Genomic DNA, 24,333 nt, shown 5'->3' with positions numbered 1-24,333 from the left:
ATTAATGGAACAAAGATCGATCGTATATTTGCATGCATCCTATGCAGACTGCCAAAAGCATTAAATAATATTTCGTATTATGAGTATATATTGGAGCCAATCTGAAATCTCAGTGTATGTCTTCAGTCCTTAGACTAGTGCTTATGCAATGTTTACACCTAGTCTTTTTTTTTAACTGCATTCCATAGTCCAGATACTGTACTCTATGTATATATAATATAAATACAGCATGTTCAAGATTTTTAAAGGTAATGTAATTTAAGGGCAGCTGTTCCAGTGCAGGTAACATTCAACCCTGTAAGAAATTGTTTAATGAAAAACTATAATGTTGTACTTTACGGGATACTAAATATATTTATAACATACATTTGGAATAGCGGCCTGGATAAAGCGTTAACTGAAAGGTGCAACCATTAATTACAACACTCAAAACAGTATTGTTAGTTTTGATTTTTAACCTCTACTTACAACCCCACAAAAAATGATAACTTTTCAATTGTTATCCTAACTAAGGCCAAAAAAGTTAAGCATTAATGACTCAGATTAAACAATAATCTGGAGTGCAATGCACAGTGCAAGCAATACACCTGCTGTAACAAAACAGTGACAAGTTTCAAAACAAAGTAGTAAATGCTGTTTTATAGCAAAGAGAGCAAAGAGGAATACAAAGGTTGGAAATTTTCCCTGACAGGCTCCTCCCCAGCTGTAGACAACATAACAAAGCTGATCAGTACAGTTCCTCACAGAGGCGCTCACTCCACCAACATGATATCTGCAGCCGGCAATCACTCCCTTCCTCTGTGTGGACTTGTACTTCTAGCAATTTTACTTCAGTCTGTGTTTTTTGCAATCACATATGTTTACTTCACAAATGAAATCAAACAGGTATGCTCCGTTTTCTTACAATGCTTTAAAGTTTTCCAGACGTTATTTTCCTAACAGCTGGGAGTGCCTATCGTTTGCTGCACAGACTGCATCCACTATTGTGTAGTCCACAGATTGTAGATGGTGTCACCAGGAAGGTATTCTGTCCTGTCTACACTTTATTCTCATCTGTTGGGGGAAGCAATAAACTAAGTTTGCCTACTCTCTGCAGCCGATCTCTTTCCCTGTGTTCCCTTTTCTTTCTCTTGATTTTGGCAGTGCACACTATTTATTTATCAGGATATGCATTTTTTTCAATATGCAGTATGGGTGATATATTTGTATAATAATGTATAATTTAGAGCTGCCCCAAATGTCTATCAAAGTGCCAAGTGTTGAAGACGTCCCTGTTTGCCCATTATCACTTCTAGTCATGTATGCTGAGGGCATGTGTTGTTATATTTTCTTATTCAGCATGCATGAAATATAGAATGTTGATGGCAGATACAGAACAAATTGCCCATCTAGTCTGCATTTCAGAGTATTAATGTGTTGTCAGGGGCAGTTCTGGAGTCCTAAAAACAAATAAGGTGCAGGAATGATATTGTCTGTGCAGGAAACTGTGAACAGGGCAACAGCTGAGAGCAGCTCAACATACCAAATCCCCTACTTCTCCCACATTGTTAGGCAATTTAGACTGTAAGCCCCAATGGGGCAGGGACTGATGTGAGTGAGTTCTCTGTACAGCGCTGCGGAATTAGTGGCGCTATATAAATAAATAATTGGTGATGATGATTGAAGAACAGTATAAAAAAATCGGTAAAGTTACAAATAAATTACAACAGCAAAATGAACAAGCAACATTTATAAAGGTAGGAAGATAAAAAAAAAGTCAAATACTGCTGTTATAAAATTATGCACATAATTCACTTTATATTTCCACTATTACTATATAACTTGCATAATGTCCAACCATAGCTCTATATGTCTCCCACGTCATCAACCTATACCACACACACTGTCCTACTCAGCAGTTTATGTCCCACATGTGCCATGCTTATCTGACTATGCCCCTCTACTGACCTGAATGTGCCCCACATACCTTCCTCTTCGTCTTTGTTATCTTTACTATGTGACTGGAGTAGTTACCTGATATAGGGCCTGATTCATTAAGGATCTTAACTTGAGAAACTTCTTATTTCAGTCTCCTGGACAAAACCATGTTACAATGCAAGGGGTGCAAACAGGCGCGGGTTGGCAGATATGAGCCCAGGGGGGCGCACGTAATGCGGACGCCTGTGTGCTGACGTGTCGCCCCCCCGGATAAATTATTTCCTTTTTTCACAGCGCACGTCAGCGCACAGGCGGCCGCATCACGTGCGCCCCCCTGGGCTCATATCTGCCAGCCCGCGCCTGTTTGCACTCCTTGCATTGTAACATGGTATTGTCCAGGAGACTGAAATAAGTAGTTTCTCAAGTTAAGATCCTTAATGAATTGGGGCCCATAGTGATGTCACATTAACATCAGAAGGTCTTTACCACAAAGGAGAACTAGCCACCACAACTACGCTGATTGGCAGGGACATGGCGGAACACATTAGCTGTACTTGAAATAAGTGGCAGAATTTTAGAGGGATGTAGTGGTATGTTTGCATAGAATGCAGTGTTCTATGCAAATGTTGGCAAATGCATGTGTTTGCATTATAAGTGGAAGAGACATACTGTACACAATTTATTACAACATACACAAGTGTGTGGAATGTAGTTCACACTATACTGTAAGGATATTATAATGTATACTCTGTTGTTTTTATTGATTGTACTTACAGTTTGTGTTAAGTTTATTTGCCATTTTCTACAGATTAAAAGAGAGCAACTCATGTCTATTAGTAGAAGCATGGCTAATAGCAAGGAATGGGAACAACTGGAGTTTCCAATATGGATTATTACTTATCCTGTTCTGTGTATTCAAAATCTTACCTTCCACTTACTTGGTAGCCCTCTAAATCTTATTTTCCATGCAATACACACAAAATGTATTAATACAAAAAGAAAGGTCCAATGTTTTGTCCACTTGCAGTAAACCGAAACTTGCAGTACATTTTTGTTTTTTATCCAGTCTCCGTGCTTACTCTTGGGAGTGTCTGCATCTCATCCTGTTTTCAAGTAACGAAACAGAAAGTATCCTCGATCAAAACAATAAGCTACACCTTGGGCCGGATCATTGAGGAGAGTAAAGCAACAAAAATTAGTAACTTTGCACCTTGGCAAAACCATGTCACATTGGAAGGGGAGGTAAATTTAAAATGTGGGGACATATTTATAGTTGTGGTAGGACATGTCCTAGATTTCAGTGTACAAATAAACCTATCAAGTAGTGCTACACGAAAAAAAACCCCAGTATTTAACTTATGTGCAAAATAATAACTAATTTGCACCCTTTGTATTGTAACATGGTTTTGTCCAGGGGAAAACTTAACTATAATTTTTTTGCCTTACCTTCCATAATATATCAGGTCACTTATGTTTACTTCCTTCTACCTTGAATGTTATCCATTAAGATATGATTGTGAAATTTAGGGCTCTCATAAAGTTTTATGAAATACACATAAACACATGAAATAAGAAGTGAGAGACAAGTTCATAGATATATTTCAGAGCAAATTAAAAACTGAAATCAACTTGTACTATATTTAGAGTTTAAATGCATTGTAGTAGTACATGTCATTCCGTGTCTTCCAGCACTACCTATTTCACTTAGCAATTATGTGCTCTTCTTTTTTCCCACTTATTTTCCTCCTGCGGACAATGGGCCTCGTTTAGAGTTGGATGTACCTCTGTCGTTACACTTACTACTCCTTGCGTTTAGAGAAGCGGAATGGGAGAGGAAAGGGTTGTACAATCGTAGGCTGAGTACAGTAAGGGCGTTTTAACATAATTGTGATTCCGTTGAGGTGGACACATCTTGCAGGTGGTCGACCACTGGAGCAAAGTTCCGTGCTGATGATCATCAACATGCATCTTTGCATTGTTAAAAAAAAAAATGTCAGTCTCTCCCACCCTACACCCCTCCCAAAAGTCAGTCAGGAACCAATAAAGCTGCTCTAGATTGGTCATTTGTGGACAGGCTACTGGCCTGTAATTAATGTTGTGGCTCTACAAGAAGCCTGTACTCATTGTCTAACATCTTTTTTTAACCTGTGAATTACCATGGAAAAGAAGAAGGAAAAAAAAATCCTGGATTTAGGAGTCTAATAAAGTGGATAACAAGGGATTGGAGAGTATTTATTTAAATGAAAAGGAATTTCCTATGTGGCACTACAGTTTCCTCATGTGCCAGTATGCAGGGCAGGTTTCCCAAGGGAGTTGGTCTGTATTTTTATTTGCCTCTCTGATTGTTTTAGAGAATTCATCCTAATGCTGAACAGGCTGTGTCCCACTACAACTGTTTTCCTGTTACAGTGTGATCAGCCCAGTGCATCATAGTCTGAAGCCGATATGCGGTTTTCGCAAGGGGATCTAACGCTATTCGCCCTTCACCTTGCACTAGTAGTAAGTGAGTGCTAGTGCTTAGTTCACTTTATTTTTGTTTTGGGTGGGGGGGAGGGCGGTCGTTTTTTAACATTTCTTTTCTTTTTTCTTTTTTCTTTTTTAAATATGCATTAAGACACCAGTGATTAGAACATTACGTAAATTGTCATTTTTGTCACGTGCATTTTATGCGTATGTTTCGGACACAAATGAATCCAACAGTGGTGCCCACAGGGGTAATTAGCTAATAAAGTACATCCATGTAATGACCCATAGCAAACAATCATTATGTTTGTACTCATTTATGGTCATTTGCTAACCACCAAAAATGCAGAACCTCAATGCTTTTATATGTGCATAAGTGAGTGATGGTGCCTTCTTTCCATGGTCTTTGGAAACATCCTCATAAGATCAATTTGCAGGTCACTAGATAAACCTGAAACAACACCAGTCAATAATTTTATTTTTGATGTTTTCCCTGTAAAATTCTGCTTGGTTTAGCCTAATGGGTGATCAGGGTAAGGTTGAATGCTTCTTTGGAGGTATACATCAGAACTGATGCAGCTATATAATATCAGTATGTCATTTGTCCAATATAAAAGTCTCACTGGGCATCAGAGTTGCAAATGACTACAATTTAGAGGACCACTACACCTAAAATACAAGTTGGACTATATAAAGGAGCTTCTGATAACATTCACAGATATCAGTATGTAAGAACTGAAGGTAATGGAGACAAAGTTCATGGTAGATGAAATTGGCAGGTATGAATGTTTTTATTGTAGGGGAGATATTTCCCTCTGTGCAGCAGTAATCTCATATATGCTGCAGTCAGCCTCTTCTTATCATAAATTGCTGACAACAGAGAAATATATCTTGCACTGAACTCCATAGTAATTATAAATACCATGTCAAACATCTCAACTTTTACATCTATATCGTATTATAAGAGTCAAGTTTTATATAATATAACATGAATTTATAATGTAACTTGTACAGAAGACCGAAATACCTGGGATTGATGAAATGATTAAATAGAAATGGTTTAGGTATTGGCCAGATCATTATCGAACATATCTGAGAATCCGTTCAGAAGATACTGTGGCTTGGATGCTAGGTCAAGAAGAACGAACGCTACATCTAGGGCCAGCAGCATCAGTATTTGGGGAGCTTGGATGTGGTGTTCTTTTCAAAGTGGACCAAATATTCTCACAACAGAACAAGGGATTTTTCTCAGTCAGCTGTATCAGAAACTAGTTATACACAGTGCTTTGAAAAACAATGCTCGTTGAAACATAGGTAACTTAATTTTTCTCAGGGGAGAACACGTCTTAAAGTTGCTACACATGGGGGTATATTTACTAAACTGCGGGTTGGAAAAAGTGGAGATGTTGCCTATAGCAACCAATCAGATTCTGGTTATCATTTTTATAGTACATTTTATAAAATGACAGCTAGAATCTGATTGGTTGCTATAGGCAACATCTCCACCTTTTCAAACCTGCAGTTTAGTAAATATACCAGCATAACTTACTTTACATAGTGCTTTGGGGGGGTGTACCGATAGAACTCATTATGTTATACAGAACATTACCAATTATGAACACTGCAAGCAATGTAGACATTGTCAAAATTTAAAGCAAACCTCTTGTCAGAAAGAGTATGTGTACAGGTCCATTTACTTACATTACTTTTTGGAACCCTGACAAAGAGCTTGTTTTAGGCTTTTATCGATAAATGTTGAACGCCTTCGATGTGATGCTGTAAATCTTTGACACCACTGTATCTGAACGGCTCACAGGAATTTCCAGCACAGCTCTGTTTGAAGAAAACCTTACAAAAATAACATGGAATGAAAACAGGAGGATTCTTTGTCCAGGTTATTATTTTTCAGAATTTCCTCATATAGAGCTGAGCTGAACTAGAGATGCCTGTAAGAAAAAATAAAAGAACTTCCTTGAGTTGTAGAAAATCATTAAGCCTTATTAAGCACAAGGGTCATGGCAGCAGCATGTAGGGAAATACATTGTGTCAGTTACTTAGGTTTAGGGCCTGTGCAATAAAAAGATTAAAAATAGACAATTTTATCGTAGGATTAAAGTAATAACAATGCACATGGACTTTTTGTTGCTATTTTTTACATTGAGTCTATGGTGATGGATCTAGAAACACTTAATATGTGTTGTCAATCTGTTTAACAGGTTTATAAGCAAAAAAAGTTGCATTAAAAAAGTTTTTTTTTTTTTTATAATGTGAAAAAAAACCTGTAACACCAGATGATACTTTAAAATAAACACAATAAAAAATTTTTTTTTGTTAAAATTTATAATAAACAGATCTGAAAAAAAAAACATGCATCACTTCATCCCCTACAAGGCTTTTCTGACTAAAAATATTAAAATGTTCAGTAACCCAAATGAACCAATCAGGCGGATTGTGAAAAACTTCTTCCCAGGGGTTGGGTGAGGGAGAATACTGCACACAATTGAGGAAGGGGGGTTGAGACTGACCTGCAATAGGCAGCCTTAAAGCTGCTTTTGTTTTGGTCCTCTGGGTCACGCCTTCTCTAAGCAGACATATTATGCTGGTTAATACTATTAATTAGCCAAATATACCAGCTGCTGTACCTCTGGTACACTGCTTCAGTGTGCAGTTTCCAGGGCTCTACTGTGGACCAGTCCAATCGGGCATGCTCTCTCCACTAATAAGGCACCCCTGGGACCTATTAGCTATAAGCTTATACTAATTGAATACAAGTCGCAGTCAGTGATTCTGGTTTTATTAAACAAAAATGTTAAATTTTAAAAATGATTTACATGGAATATGTGTCATCAGGTGTCCCACACACTGTTTGCATCTCAACCTAAGGCAATATTTGGGTGGGAATTTCCATGATGACACACCTTCTAGTATATCTAGGCAGGGGAGGGCTGGCAAATTTTAGCCTGGGTGAACGGCAAGACTCGATTCGGTAGCCTATTAGGAACATTTTAAAGGAATAAAAGGCATGTGGCCCAGTGACCCAGCCCCAGGTAGCCCACTATGGGACTGGCTCAGGTATCTAGAACAGTACTGACCACAGGGAAGGTCCAGACTGCAAGGGTTGATACTGTGGAACTCCTGATGTCAGTTTTTATTATTCACTTTCAGAGGTCTGGACAGATGCCTCTTCTTATTGTATGTTTAGTTTAACATGTAAAGACCTGAAACATTATATGCTGAAACTCTGTGGAGGAAATAAAAAGGCACATTATCATGTTACACTATTTATTATGTTATGTGAACGTTTGATTTATGCAAATCATCTTAGCATACACCCCTTTTTTTTTTTTATCACTTTTTCACTTCAGGAAACAACTTGTAGGTGTACGTGCAGCAGTAAAGTTTATTTAGTGTGACAGATACATAAAATACAACCACTTTTACACACTTTCATAAGAACGCCTTTAAGCAAAAGTAACAGTAAAGAGTTTTTACCTGGTTTGAAGTTAGAATTGAAGGCTGATAATTTACATGATTGCCAACTCTTTCAAATACTCTTAACGGACAAGTTTTTTACTGAGACATTATTTACACAACTATAAGAAAAACTATAAGAAAAAGTGGTCCATGGGCTAAATTGGGGGGCTCATAACCCTGTACTAACTGAAAACTATTTATGGTGAATACTATATAAAATTTATGACTGTCATTGATTGTTGTTTTATTTTGTTTTGTTTTTTTAACTGATCTCTATCTTTTTTTCTTATTGACAAGCAAAAATGTGGGACCATTTTTTTCACTAACTACTGTTTTGTGATAATTGTCAAGCATAATAACTTGTTGTGATAGTTCAGTTATGAAAACTGCTATTCAGCTGTGCTTGTCATGAATACTTTCTAAGAAATCGTTAATGTCCATTTTCTGCTAATGGTAGTGGACAAAGAAAAGGAAACACCTGGGTAAATGAGAGTCACTGAGCACATTGAAAGTAAGGGTTTCCACGCTGTTGTGTTTCATGCGTTCATTAAGCAGATTATATCCCAGCATGGACAAGGTCATGTATAAAAATTATGAACTGCCCTATTGGCCTTTAATTATGGCTAGCTCCATTGAGACCGTTTAATTAAAAATGAGAACTCCACAGAGGAGGGAATTAAAGCCAGATAGCTATATATAAACTGCTCATTACATCTGGCAACGCACATTTGGTGATATGGTCAGATGAATCTTCCTTCACAAGGATCTCAACAAATGGATGAGTGCACTTGTGCCACCAGCCTGAAGAACTCTACAGCCCTGAGCTGCAGTTATTTTGTTAGAAGGCAAGGTCAATATGAATCAATACTTAATGTAACTGAGTAATCATCTTCAGCCCCCTGACAGGGGTGTCTACCATAATGAGAATGTCCCCAATATACAACACATGTGTAGTTGCCAAACGGTTTGATGACCAATGCACTGGTGTTATCCATATGTCATGGCCTCCTCCGTCGCCAGGTCTGAAACCAATTGAGTATTTATGGGATATTCCAAAATAATGCTAAGACTTCATTTTCCACCACCATCAGTTAGGCATCAGTTGAGTGATATTCTCGTGGATGTATGTTGCCGTATGTCTCCTACACAGTCCCGGACATTGATAGACTCAATGCCATGGACCATACAAGCCATTATTTATATAGGTGTTTCCATTTTTTGGCCCACTACCTGTATCTTGAATACATGGGCAGTATATTTATTTGCCATAACTTGGTTTGTTTGAGTTTTTGGAGATAATTTGTTTCATTTCTGTTCTACTTATATTTATTTTTCAGCAATAGTGTGATTGTAGATGCAGTTTTGCTCTTTCCAGTCTCTTTGGTTAGTGGACTAACAGTTCATCCTTAAAGGAACTGTACACACTGTACTTTGTAAAACTCCAATCCATGTTAGGGATCAGCAGCAGATCTAAAATAACATGGATTGTTTTTTATTACTTGGGAGGGAATCTAAGGAGAAATTTAAATGAATGTTGCTAGAAAATTTATAAGACCAAAGAAAAAAATGAAAAAGTGAAACAAAATCTGCTTTCTTGGCAAATGCTTTTTTTTATGTACTTTGCTGACAGCCAAGGGCTGTAGTTTACAGAATAATTACAACACATTGTAACATGAGTTTTGTACACCCAGGGAAATAAAAATCCTCCAATATTGATTTATTTTCCAGCTACATGAAAACTACATCAGAAACAATATTGCCTGTTTGGTAGGAGAAGATCCCAGAGAGGTCTCAGGGACTGCAGATATTGGTGATGTTGACGGCAAGAATGACCCTTGCTGGGCTGTGAAGACGGAACTCCAAATTTTAATCAAAAAGGTAATTTACTATTCCTATAAGGGGAGAATGGCATTTGTTTTCTGTGTTTATTAGGCCTGTACAACAATTACATATTTCCTAATATTGACTATATTGTGTTATTAAAAGTTTTAATTTGAATTTTTCCTTATAGATCATTGTGAGCAATTACAGACCTGACATAACATCAATGATTAGAGGTATATTTTTTTCTTTTTCTTTTTAATATTTTTATTACAGCACAGTAAGTCCATGCATATCTATGAACTTTGATACTTTTTCTGTAGTGCATTGAAAAACAAGCAGGTATTGAGTGCGTTTACAATGCACTGTAATCAGGTTTCATGAGATAAATGCAATCAACACTGTGTACTGACACATTGATTATTTGTAGAACTGCTTTTATCTGGTTTTATGTATGTACATGCATTTCAATAACAAATGTACCTAAACTGCAGAGCAGGGCATGGACTCTTAGGGCCTGATTTTTAGTTAGGAGCAAAGAAAAGGAGCAAATTTGCACTTTGGCAAAACCATATTGCATTAGAAGGGGGGGGGGATTTAAATTGTGGGCACAGATTTATAGTTGGGCTACGACATGTCATAGATCAACTTTAATTTTAGCGTAAAAAGAAAGCTATGAAATATATGTGTGCTACATAAAAAAAAAGCAGCCAGTATTTTCCTTGTGCGCAAAAAAATAAGTCAATTTGTACCCCTTGCTTTGTAACATGGTTTGTCCAGGTGCAAAGTTGCTCTTTTTCTTTGCTTTGCTCCTAACTCAAAATCAGGCTCTCGGTGACTATTGCTGCATTGGACGTAAGCCCGTTTGCGTAGCGTAAATTATAGAATTTTGTTCTGCGCATGCTCACTCAAACATTTGTATGCCTATGTCCGATATGGTACTTGAGCCTCATTACACTTTGAGAGGTGGAACGGGGGAGGGAAGGTTCGTGTCAACACAGACTGAGTACAGTAAAGGAGTGTTTACAGAATTGCGAACTGAGGCAGATCCACACTGAAACGCACATACGCTTGTCAGTAGTTGTATCCAGGGCCGTAGTAACCATAGGGCTAACTGGGCTACAGCCCAGGGGCCTATGGCATCCAGGGGGCCCTTGAAAGTGCTCAGCAGCAGTATTGATCGGTCGGGGGCGGGGGCGCTCCCGACGCGATCATTGCTGCTGAGCACTTTCACTGCGGTCCTTCTCCGGCGCGCTGTAGTCTCCTTACTGAGGAGATCTCGTGAGTCTCACTCTCATGAGATCTCCTCAGTAAAGAGTGTACAGCGCACCGGAGAAGGAGGTAAGTGCCGGGGGGGGGGGGGGGGAGCACAGGCAGCTCGGATCACGGGGGAATGGAGGCCCCCTTAGCCCAGGGGCCTCCATTCCCTTAATCGGGCCCTGGCTGTATCACTTGCTCGTGCCTGAGAAATGGTGCAAATACATTGAAGGCGGTCACCAGTATGAACCAGCCAGTTCTGATTGGCTGGTTACCTCTGAAGCTTGATCGTATTGATTAATGTATTGTATTATTTTGCAAAAGTGCAGACATTTACTATTTCTAATGATAAAAATAGGTGCATATGTGCATGTCACACTGCACTTTACAACTTTCATAAACCACCCTTTGTGAAGCATCAGGGAGATGGGGTTTAGCCGCTACTGTTGGTGGTACATCCTTGTATCCATGAATTAAAAGAGTTATGACACGTAGCAACAGAATGATCTGGTCCCAGTTTTATGTTAGTAGAATTCTTTCTAGATGTATGAATCATTTTAACCTGAAACTTTCAGATTATTATGTTAATAAAACATTTACACATATATCTATTCTCTCTCAAATTAACAAGGAGAGCATTGTTATATGTAATTAACGAAGATGGTTATCCTCATTTAATAACTTTATGGAATTGCATGCTCCCTGTATAGAACATTCAGTGCCATCATTTTTAGCAGTCCAGAATGTAAAACTGTAATCTGAGGATGCATTAATGACCCCCTTCCCCCCAAGTTGTTTATTCATCAAAATAAATATATAGGCGGCAGCTATTTTGATATTTCTTCCTGCATTATAGGCAACATTGAATCTAAATATAACTTGTATCTTGCAATAATGTTTGTTTTTTTCTTCATTTTCATCCAGAAAAAGTTTCAGAAATGGTTCCGCTCGCTGTTGCTGAGAAACAAGCATATTCTGGCCAACTGATTGCTGCACATGTCATTGGAAGCAACACGAAAGCGACAGGTATCCTACAAAGCATGATATTAGCATTATACAACATTAACACATAAATATTGCTTGTTTAATGGTATTCTCAAACCAGTTCTCAAGGCTCAATAGTGTTCTTGTCTTCACACAGTTTAAAAGATGTTCTGGGATGAAGGAGGTTGTTAGGATTGGTAGAATAAAATGTGATAAATCTTTATCCGTACATTTAATCCTGGCTGCTGTGACTTCCAGTTTAACATCCTATTTATTTTTGGACTACTTTCATAGATTATGTAACCCAATTGTCCCGATTTTCGGCTGGACAGTCCTGATTTGAGGGAATGTGTATTTCCAAGTGGTTTCTAGCACTGCTGCATTAATTGTGTTTGTACACGTAATTGTGTGTACTGGACATGTTGTTTAAATTAGTTTTACTTAATACTCAGTGCTTTCCTTCTAGATTAAGACTATCCTTAAACTCTCACTTGAACTAAATATAGCTTAGGTGCATTGCAGTCAGTATATGATTGGTAATGCCACCCAGTGTACCTTTGCATGTGTGCACCTCTGGTACAACTGTTTGAAAGTCAAAACTAATGTGCAAGATGTGAGTGAGATGGTCATTCTGGGTCTGTATAAGTAAGTAACTTGCAAAATGCGACCATTGATACATTTACCCCCATAGGTTGCTGCAGTAGGATACTTCCACTAATAATAAGGAGTGTACAATTTAAGTGGCAGTAAAAATATAAAATATATGTTAAAAAATGCTAGGAATCTTCCAAACAAAATAGATGAACTCAAATTAATGAATTATGTTGCAAAAATTAACTGTTTTGTGGCTGAATGTAAGTCATAGCATGGCACTGAATTTGGAAGGATATTTATGAAAGGGAAAGGCATCTCAGGCTGTTTCACATAAGTCTGTCAGATAAGATGAGAATACGCAGTCTAGGGGGAAACTTGGGTACATGGGTTAATAACTGGTTGAAGGATAGTAAAGCACTACAGAATTTGCTGGCGCTATATAAATAAATGTTGATGATGTTGATGAAGGATAGACAGTGCCGTAACTATACATTTTGGTGCCCTGGGCGAGACAGGGCACCGGCGCCCCCCGTCTAAGGAGGTGGATGGGGGTGGGTAGGAGGACAGTAAGAGAGAGCGATTTTAACTTACCAGAGTTTGATGCTTCAGTTATTAAGTTCTGCCGTGGAACGCAAGTTTGCGTTCCAAATGCCGAACTTCCTGTCAGTGAAATGCACATGCGTTCCACGGCAGAACTTAACGGCTGAAGCATCAAACTCTGGTAAGTTAAAATCTCTCTCTCTCTCTTCAGCCCTTAAGCGGAACTTAAGGGCTGAAGGCAGGTAGCGGGCGGCTGCTGCGCCCCCTTAGCTTTGTGCCCTGGGCGCCCGCACCACCCTCGTTACGACACTGAGGATAGAAGACAAATGCTAGTTTTAAGTCTGAGCCTAAAGTTATTTGTGGTGTACCACAGGGATCAATACTGGCCCTAACCTCTATCATCTTTTTTTTAATGTCTTTGTAGATGACTAAGTTTCATTTGCAAATATAGATATACTTACTAATCTACTGTGTGTTGGGTTACTAACACATAGCAGGGTAGTTTACTATATTATGACATCTCATAGACAGGGCCCTCCCTACCTTTTCTACCCCATATGTCTTTGTGTCATGTTTTGTGTATTAACCTACAAATAAATGTTTAAGAATAGTAGATTGCTACAGAAACATTTAAATAAAAATGCAAAATGGGCTGTAAAATAGCAGATGGAGTCTTATGTAGGTAAGTGCTACTAGTTAAGAGAAAACTGAGTAGCAACACACAATGCCAGACAGCTGTTGCAAAGGAAACTAAATTCCTGGCATGCAACATAGTATTACATGGTATAAGTCACTGGTTAGACCACATATTGAATATAGAGTTTTAGGCATCTCACTGTAAGAAGTTTAGTCATAGGAGAACTAGAGAGGTCCCAGAGACAGGCAGCCTCATTGATAAACAGAATGGAAAAGTTAAATTATAGAGATTGTTGAAACTAGATTTGATTACTTTGAAGATAAAGTGCCTCAGATGTGACTTATTTATAAGTAAAAATATATTTAAGGTCATGCTGATTATGGCAAATTCACTATCAGAATTTAGATTGAATGCCCTCTTATGAGAAATAGTATCTGTAGTATCTAGTGGTATCTATAAAAATCAGCATATGACATTATGGGGGTGAGTGATCAATTCAATTTATACAGTTTCCATCTTTGGTAGTCGGAAAGGCATTTTTTTGTACTTGTAAGGTTAAGTTAGCAAATGTCACACTGGGGTTTTGTTTTCCCATCTCCGGATCAATTAGAATTAGTGATAGGTTTAACTTAATGGGCCTGTCTTTTTTTTTTTTCAATTTTACTTACTATGTAATATATTCAATAAATTTGTATTATTGTTGTTTTTACTTATAAGTATAAAATAAACTTTAGAGTTGTTGTTTTAGTATGACATTAGAAAATATTTTATTTTTATCTGTGGCAAAATGTGTGAATAAATCGATTGGACTACATGTGAAAATAAAATAGAATAAAAGTGGGCGAATATTTTTCACATCCTGTATTTAAATCTATACGTTATTTTTTATCTTTAATGATTACTGTTGCGTTAAAAATGGCAAGTACAACAGCATGCAGATCTGTGGGAACTTGTCTGGAGTAAAGCATGGCACCAGAATTCTGGTCTTTATAACTTGTTTTCTGGTTATTCAATAACATATAGACATTTCCTTTATTTACGAGAATTATTTTGACATCATTTTATTGCAAATTCACCTTAATACAGACAGAAATGCCCAAGAGCAATGAGCAAAGCTTTGAAAAGATAATAATTATCATAACATAGTAAATGAAACTCGGAAAAAGGTTTTAAACTATAATAACAGAAAAAATGGGAAGGGGGAGGGTAAAGAAAAGCAATGAGACCACTTTTGTTAAATGACATCTAAGGATTCCAAGTTTAAACTGAATCTGTAACCTACATAGTGCAGGCAGTCATTGTGTGGGTGAATTATCACTTATACTGTTTAAGAGCCTTTGTGTGCAGATGACCTCTTTAAAATATATATATATATATGTGTGCGTGTACATATATATTTATTTGTGTGTATATATATATATATATATATATATATATATATTTATTTATGTTTGTGTGAATAGTAGCCAACTGCTACCTTCTCACTATCTCTGTTATCTGTGGTGTAAAAAAACAGCACTCAATTTTGTAGGTAGGTTAAGATACATTTAAAATATGCAATGCTAATACTTCATGTTTTATTAAAAGCATAGAGAAACTTTGACAAACCTATATAAATCATTTGTTTTTTCCTCTTAACAGGAACTATAAATGTAAACTACAGTGGACATAAAATAATTGAATGGTCTGAAAATACACCAACACTTCTTAGTAACATCAGAATGCAAGGTGGAGAGATGGTTATCGAGAAAAGTGGCCTTTATTATGTCTACGCCCAGACTTATTTCCGTCACCATGATACAGAGGAAGGGAGAGTGAAACAGCTTGTCCAATATATTTATAAAGTAACATCAAGGTACCCAGTGCCCTTAGTACTGATGAAAAATGTAAAGACGACTTGTTGGTCAAAGAGTGCAGAATATGGACTTCATTCCATTTACCAAGGTGGAGTTTTCCAATTATATGAAAATGATCGAATATTTGTGACAGTGAGTGATATAAGTATAATTGATATGGATGAAAAAGCAACTTTTTGGGGGGCTTTCTTGGTATCTTAAACCATAAGACTCTATGAAGAAAGTGGAAATTTTAAGAACACTAAAATACAAATGAAGCAGCATTAGTTGAGAACCGATTATGTGACATTAAATATTCTAGTATGTGGGAGTAGATACATTTGAGCCTTAAAATAACCCCACATAGAGAGGAAGCAGAGTTTATTGTAGCGTAGACTATGCACTATTGCACACAAAGAGCCTTATGTAGAGTTGGACGCAGTTTTCGTCTAAAACGCAGACAGTAATTGCATCCAAAAGATAAGACAGATTTCACACAGGTATATTGACCCAGACGCTGATGGTCGCCATTATCAGTTTGTTACTTACACCAGTGTTCGAGCACCCGCAAGTTTCCTGTCTCCTTACAGGCACATATGTGTCTCAATATCGGTCTAGATCCGTTGCATTTGATCCATCACACCCATAATGTATTTTGGCTATGGTTACATGCGCCCTCCTTCCCTTGTTCCACCTCTTCAATTGTAAGGGGCCAAGAAATAAGGCTGCAAGAGAGAAAGTGCACAGGATATAAGGTAATAGGGGAAAATGTATATCTATATATAATAGAAAACAATGGGTGCTCACCCTATATAAGAAAAATCCAGTGCTTAGGTCAAAAAAGTATAAGAAGGAAAAAACAGATGGCACTCAGGGAATTCGGAAAAAGTAAGGATAAGGTATTCCATAATTGATAGCGACATCTTAAGACCTGTTTCAAGTCATACTATATATATATATATATATATATATATATGATTTGCATTTCCCAGTAACATTAGAATTGTGCGCATGCGCCTTTCCTGCTTTTATTGATTTTCAATTTTTAAGCAAGGACTTGTAGTTAACAAAGATCTGGGTGTAAATGTATCAAGCTGAGAGTTTTCCGGCGGGTTTAAAAAAAAACCAATCAGATTCTAGTTATCATTTATTTAGTACATTCTACAAAATGACAGCTAGAATCTGATTGGTTGCTATAGGCAACATCTCCACTTTTCAAACCTGCCGGAAAACTCTCAGCTTGATACATTTACCCCCTGGACAGGGACTGTTTCCTTAACTGTACTCTTAGCACTGGGAAGTCAGCTTTCTCTTTGCTGGGAATCAGGAAAACCAGACAACCATCTTCAAGTGATAGATGACATTATATTTCAGTTAAAAGTCAGACCAAATAAGATTTCAGTTTAGATTTTTTTCTATTACTGTTTATGGCCTAAACCACTAAGCGTGGTTAAACCATTAGAATGTATTCTGTTCATATATTGTGAACTGCACACGCATATAAGCTGTGACTTCATGTTTTTCCAAACCAATGAGAAACTAACTAACATTTCTATGAAAATGGTAATGATATTCTACTTATATTAAGTATATTAACTATCCTCTATTAACACAGACAACAATATCACTGTAATTATTGTATAAGTTGCTCCTGTACAAAAACGCTTTTTTTTTTTTTTTTATAAAATTCACAATCATACATGTAAAATGTTCTACTTTGATTATTTTGGATTATATTTTGTCATTGTACATAGACTCCCGCCATGTGGACAAAGGCAGGTTTCTGGACAAAGGAGTCTGTAATTTCACAAGGCATCACATTTTGAATATACACAAAATACATAATTATAACAAATCACTTTCTCTTTTTAGAGCTACATTTCTTTAAAATAGTATAATTGTTGCCATTTTTCATAATCTGCCAGGAATTTGTAACGTTACATTTGTATTTTTCTATGTACAATTTTTTTATACAAAATAAAAACTTAATACAATAGATTTATGTCGGTTGTATGTAGCAAATAAAATATGGTAAAATGGCTACTCCTGATGTAAAGCTCTCCAGAAACAAATGTCATCGCTATTTAAATAAATAAGTAAAGGTGGACTATTTCCTATGGGGACAGTTCTTAAGTGGACAGCTTGAAACCACATAAAGGGGAAGAAGCCACACATGCACAAAATGAAAGACCCTGTAAGTATTATGGTCTTTGACATTGAACCTTGGTTAATGACAATGGTTCTCTATTTGGATAGTGGAATATTTACTGCTACCTAAAGTGCTTAGTGTTAGGGCTGAGGGTGGTGTAGGGCGCATGTTCACATCCTTCTGTCATTAGAGTTACAATATACATACGCAATGTTAAAAGGTAAAATATACAACTGATCTACACTGTGCTGCAAAGCAATATGGATTTTCAGATATCTAAAAACAAAGCTATTAAGCAACTACTATTGTCCCACAAGAAATATTGTAATGTATTACTGCTTAAGAATATAACAAAAAATGCTATCTTCCAGAAACTACACAGGGCTGTGTTCTTCATCACCGTACAGTGGTGTTTTCAACATAACATAAGCCAACCGCATTAGGTTTATGTATGCATTTGGTATATGTTTTTTTTTGTTTTGTTTTTTTAAATATGCATCTGAGACAACAGGAAGTTGTTCGCTTTTTCAAGTTAAACACAAGTGCAACTGCGGCTCATTGTATTTACATTGCTCTCCCATTAAGATGAATGTAAGTTTTCCACTGCAATGACTAGCATCAGGCGCACTGAAGCAATAAGAAGCAGTCAAAAAACAAGCGCAATACAACTTAGGCATGTGTAGAAATGCAAATATATATACGTGTCATGTGTTCATTTTGTATTTTTTCGTCACAACCACTTACATGCACTTAAATTATTAGGAATACACTTAATAAATATATATATATATATATATATATATATATATATATATATATATATATGTGTGTGTGTGTACATTTCTATATATATATGTGTGTGTGTGTGTGTATATATATATATATATATATATATATATATATATATATAAAGTTTGACATATAGCCACTTCTTCTACTGCTTTGATTGTAAAACTATCCAATTCCATTCTCTCACATTTTCCATACAGCCACTTCTAAGTTCCCACTTAGACAACTGTGGACATATGCGTGGATGTACATGTACAACTGCCAATATCATGATCATATCAATAGTGATTGAACCAATGAAAAAATGCTCATGTTATGCCACACCGAAATGCCCCTAGTTCATATTGTGTCTCATTGTTGTGCCCACAGTTCATATTATGCCTCATAGTTGTGCCCCCACATCATATTATGCCACACATTTGTGCCCCCAGTTCATATTAGGCCTCATAGTTGTGCTCCAGTACATAGTATGCTACATAGTTGTGCCCCCAGTATATAATGTGCCACGCATTTGTGCCCCCAGTTCATATTATGCCAAATAGTTTTGTCCCCAGTTCATATTATGCCACATATTTTTGCCCTTAGTTCATATTATGCCACGCATTTGTGCCCCCAGTTCATATTATGCCAAATAGTTTTGTCCCCAGTTCATATTATGCCACATATTTTTGCCCTTAGTTCATATTATGCCAAATAGTTGTGCCCCCAGTTCATATTATGCTGCATATTTGTGCCCCCAGTACATCATCAAACATATGTGCTAGCAGCTTCGTGCTACTTACCTCTGGAGGCAGCATCTTTTGTTCCAGCTGCTCCATTTCGGCCTTGTTTTGCTGATTTAGTGAGGCAGCTGCAGAGTTCCGGCATGTCTAACTAATTCTGATATAATCCAGTCTTTTTTTACATTGCCCACTGTGCAAATACATTACATTAGTATTTTTAAAGAAAACTTGTATGTCTTCTGTTTTTATTTCCTGTTTGTTTTCTTTTTTTTTTTTTATATAATTTTACCATGTATTATTCTAATGACATCTGATTTATAGACCAATTATTTATATTGTGATTCCATTAGAAGGACATTAGGAAACCGAAACTTGATAAAATAACAAAAGGTTACAGTATCCCATAAGTCAAACAGTAATGTACAGTCCATTAAATGTGAGTAACAACATTACATGGTATCATCATATATTATATCAAATGTATGAACCTGGCTACCAGAAAAAAAAGAAATACAGCGAAAGATAAATTAGATAAGTGAGGAAACTGTGGAGGTGTCTGGGAAAGGCTGTCTTTACTAATCATACAGCCAAAGATGAGCGAGAATTATTTGCTTGTAATTGTGACTAGCAGAATATTGATGGAAATTCTGAAATCTGTGGATAAAACAAAAATGATTCTAATATGCATATGAATCACCAATGTCCACAGTACCGGTTTTTGTACTTGAGATTTGCATCTAACAGTTGTAAGATAGAAAAGGTATAATAAAATGTTTGGACTTTACATTTTACTCTATCACGTGGGATGATATAATCTCTGTGTAAACACATGCGCTCATTCATAGTTAATCAGGGGTTGTGAACTTTAAGCTGTAAAATCGGTCACACATTTTATATTCACATGTATGCCCCTAAAATAATTGTGATGACTGGTAAAAACCTTACAGGCCTGATTCATTAAGGAAAAGAAAGCAGATTTATAGTTGGGGTAGGGCATGTTCTAGATCAATTTTAAATTTCATTATACAAATAAAGCTATCAAGCATTTGTGTGCTACATGAAAAAGCAGCCAGTCTTTTACTTATGTGCAAAAAAATAAACTAATTTGCACTTCTTTTATTGTAACATGGTTTGTCCAGGAGCAAACTCACTCTTTACATTTTCAATATAAAATATAAGTCAATACAAACACATAAACACGTTAAACCAGTGGTCGAAGTGGGCTGGTATACAGTGGTATTCCTTACTGCGACTTCTACTCATTTGATTGTAAAACTATCAAATTCCGATCACTAATTGCCTCTTCTAAGTTTCTACTTCAACCAACTTAACAATGAGTTCTGTTGGTTTCCCTTTTAAAAATCCCACAGGAATCTTCTTTCCTGCTGTAGCCCAAATGGAAATTAAAAGTAATCTAAATAGGCCGCTGCAACTCCATATAATATAGCCTCGGTAATAATGGTTTAAGTACCAGCCAGAGGGGTCAAGACGGAATCGGCTAATCTGAAGCAGTTAGATAGTGCTAATAGTAATCATTGTGTTTCGTTGGAACAGCCCTCCAGCACTCGCAAGAGATATGCCCTCTTTCTAAGTGGCATATCTGCAGATGCATCCACGTCTAATTGTGTCACAATTACGTTAATATTCCCTTATTGCACTGAGTCTATGCTTGGCTCCATTCTACCTCCCCAGGTGTAAGGAGATGCAACAAGTCTATTTTAACATCATATAATTGCATTTATTAAATGGGTTAACTTGCCCCCTGTATGTATGTGTGCAAGTGGATAAGGATGTAATTTAATAAGAAATTTCATAACCTTTGATAACTGGGAATGTTTTCAAATAGGCTTAAAACGAATGACTGTAAGGAGTTGATGCAAGAAAATACCTTTTTCCTTATCCAGGATACCGTTGCAAGTGCGTTTTAAAGGAGGGGGGGAACATATTGTCGGGCAAAGATGGCCAGAGCTACCTTCTCTATGCTCTTAACTAGTGACATTTTCCAGCTTGAAATGAAAGAACCATTTACACCAATTATATCATGCATATGGTCTCCACTCTTATATCCAGTGTCCCTGTGACAGCCCGCGTAAGTGACCAGTTGTGTAAAGAATACCATCACTATTGGTCTATGGTAAATATAAACCTGTTTTGTGATAAATATAAACCTGTTTTGTGATATCATGATGTGGAAATTTAGAAGTGGCGGTATGGAAAATGTAAGTGAATGGAATGTGATAGTGTTATAATGATGGTAGTAGGAGAAGAAGCGGTATGACCTATCACCATGTAACAGCCAGCTTCGACCACTGCGTATGTGTATACACTAGTGTGCAAAAGTCTTTGGCCAAGGAAAATAATTGTTAATAATAGACAAAATGTAGTGAAATAATCAAGATATTTACTCACAATAATGTTTCACATGATATTGTTTGTAAACATTATCAAAATTATTTATAATTTTATAGTATAACATAAATTTCAGATTAAATTTGTCTTACATCAGTGTGTCCTCCTTTTGCGCGTATCACTGCTTCACATAATTTGCCCATTCCAGACACCATCTAAAGTTTCATAAAAGTGTAAGTTATGCCTTTCCAGGCCTCGTTCAGACATTCCAATAAATTTTTTTATTTGTCGGAGCCATTAAACAAACTTTTCTGTCTAATTCATCCCAGAGTTTTTCAATGGGATTGAGATCAGATTACTGATGAGGTCATGTTATAATTTGTAGAACCTTCTGCTTTTCTTTACTTTCAAATAATTGATACACAGTTTAGTTGTGTGCTTAGGGTCATTATCTTGTTGCATGATGACCCCCTTTCCAATATTTCGGGGCAGCACGGTGGCTCAGTGGTTAGCACTTCTTCCAATGGGGCAGGGACTGATGTGAGTGAGTTCTCTGTAGAGCGCTGCGGAATTAGTGGCGCTATATAAATAAATGAATGACATGACATAACATGACATGACATGATGAGTGTGATGTACTAAAATACTGTGGTATCGTTTATTATCCATAGTTGATTTTATTTGAACTAAATCTCCAAACTTTCCTCCACCAAAACCACCCCAAATCATGACATGACCACCACCATGTATGACACACGTTCTCTGATCATTCGCAGAACATACTGATGTCTTCTGGTTCCAAAAAGCTCAAATTTGGACTGCTTGGTCCAAAATAGTTTTTTCCACTGATCCAATGTCCAATACCATTGTTCTTTTGCCCATCAAAGTAATTTTGCTTTATTTACAGACATCAACAATGGTTTTCTGCAAGCTATGCAAGCATTTAAACCTACATTACACACACATCTTTTAACTGTATCAACTGATACTGGAGTTTGTTTTTTATTGAGTTAATTTTTGATAGCAGTTGCTGGGAGTCTTCAGTTTCGCTTACTCATTATGATTACAAGAGACTGGGATTTTTAATATTTCAGCAATTTGATATAAAAATTCAGTTAAGAAAAATATATATATATTTTAAAATATTATTAAATAAAATTAATCAACATACATACCAGATTTATTAATGACCTGCTCAAAATTTCGTACTTTAGCAATAATCTTTTGGGACAGTGATGAAAATGAAATACGCTTGTGTTTACAAATAATATAATACATTAATTATAGTACATCTGACGTAAAGTCCTAAAGTCTCGATTTTAATCATGATAATGATTTTAGGGAGCAATTAAATTTGATATGTTGATATTCATTAAGATAGAACAATATAAATAAACAAATAAGCTTTGTCCAAAGACTTTTGCATGCTAATGTGTATATATATATACCTATTGTAGAATTCACCAAATAAATACTCCTAGCTCCAGGTATGCAACATAAAACAGCACATCTCCAACATATATAATCCATGGCTTCCTGACACACTATCTTAGTCCACAATACCTGACTATTGTCCGACCACTTGTCAGCATCAGAAGCCCCGCCCACCAGATCCCACAATCATTTTATACACATACACATACACACACCACAGCAATGACACTCCCTACCAGCTCCAACATTTTAATTAGTAGCATTCAGAATCAATAGATAAATAGTAACTAAACCTATTCCCCCTCAACATGGCCTGACATTGAATGATACTCGCATTAATAAATACACCTATTGCCCCCAAACAGCCCCAATATTAAATAATTAGTATTCCCATTTAATAATCTTGGAAACCTGTTTCCCCCAAAATTAATTCACAATTAATAAATAGCCCCTTTTCCCCCTTGAAGATAACCCTACCATGCCTGAAACCTATAGTATAATACAAACCATATTAAATGATGCAAGACTATCCACCCTATGTCCCCCACCTCTCCTGTGTCCAATTACCTTTTCTCTGTATTCCTCCACCTCTTCCTCGTGTTTCCTTTGTGTACTTACATTATCCCTCATATGTCCATATTATAGTAAAACTATCCAAAATATCTCCCTTATATCTTCCATGTTATCCTTTATCTTTCCCTTATCTGTTTCCTTTCTCTGTGCCTATGGGTCCCTATCTTCATTGCAGGTATCTCCCTCTTTTCCTCCCTACCTGCTCTCCCCTGTGCCTCACATTCTGCTCTCTCTCCTCTCTTACTCTTTGATCCTCTCTATCAATCCTTATCTATCCCTGTTCCTGCTTCTATTATTCCCTTTCACTAGCTAATTGACACTGCTGCCTCCTTTTGTGCACTGTACCCCCTCCTTCATCATCACACTGTGCCCCTGCTTCCATCATCACACTGTGCCTCCATTACATTTTGCCTCCTCCATTACACTGTGTGCCCCCTTCAACACACTGTGCCTCCTTATTCATCACACTGTGCCCCCATATTACACTGTGCTCTCATTCATGACACTGTGCCCTCTCCATCTCACATTGTGCCCCTTCCATCAGGGCCGGTGCTAGGGTCCACGGCGCCCTAGGCATTTTTAAAAAAGCGCCGCCCCCCCCGCGCAAAAATCGCCGCCCTCCTCCCTCCTCTCCTTACCTTGTCTCACCACCGCCGCCTCTCTGCTCCGTCTCCTCCCCTCCACTCACTGACACTAGTAAGTGGAGGAGAGGAGACGGAGCAGAGAGGCGGTGGTGGTGACAAAATAGCCTCTCCCCCCCCCCTTCCCCGTCCATCTGAATGCTGTGCGGTGGCC

General features: G+C 37.1%; 1 protein-coding gene across 1 annotated transcript; it reads left to right on the top strand.

The window, feature by feature from the left end:
* The first annotated feature begins 729 nt into the window (after positions 1-729).
* TNFSF10 (TNF superfamily member 10) lies at positions 730-17,518 on the top strand. Its single transcript, XM_075202138.1, has 5 exons — positions 730-885; positions 9,583-9,732; positions 9,866-9,911; positions 11,857-11,958; positions 15,329-17,518. Exons 1-5 carry the CDS (start codon positions 766-768, stop codon positions 15,742-15,744), a joined length of 834 nt encoding a protein of 277 aa, XP_075058239.1. The 5' UTR covers positions 730-765; the 3' UTR covers positions 15,745-17,518.
* Positions 17,519-24,333: the final 6,815 nt, after the last annotated feature.

The sequence above is a fragment of the Mixophyes fleayi genome, chromosome 3 (genome assembly GCF_038048845.1).
Source record: "Mixophyes fleayi isolate aMixFle1 chromosome 3, aMixFle1.hap1, whole genome shotgun sequence".
NCBI lineage: Eukaryota > Metazoa > Chordata > Amphibia > Anura > Limnodynastidae > Mixophyes > Mixophyes fleayi.
Note: the sequence above shows the minus strand (reverse complement) of the source record. Positions and strands in the feature narration are given on the sequence as shown.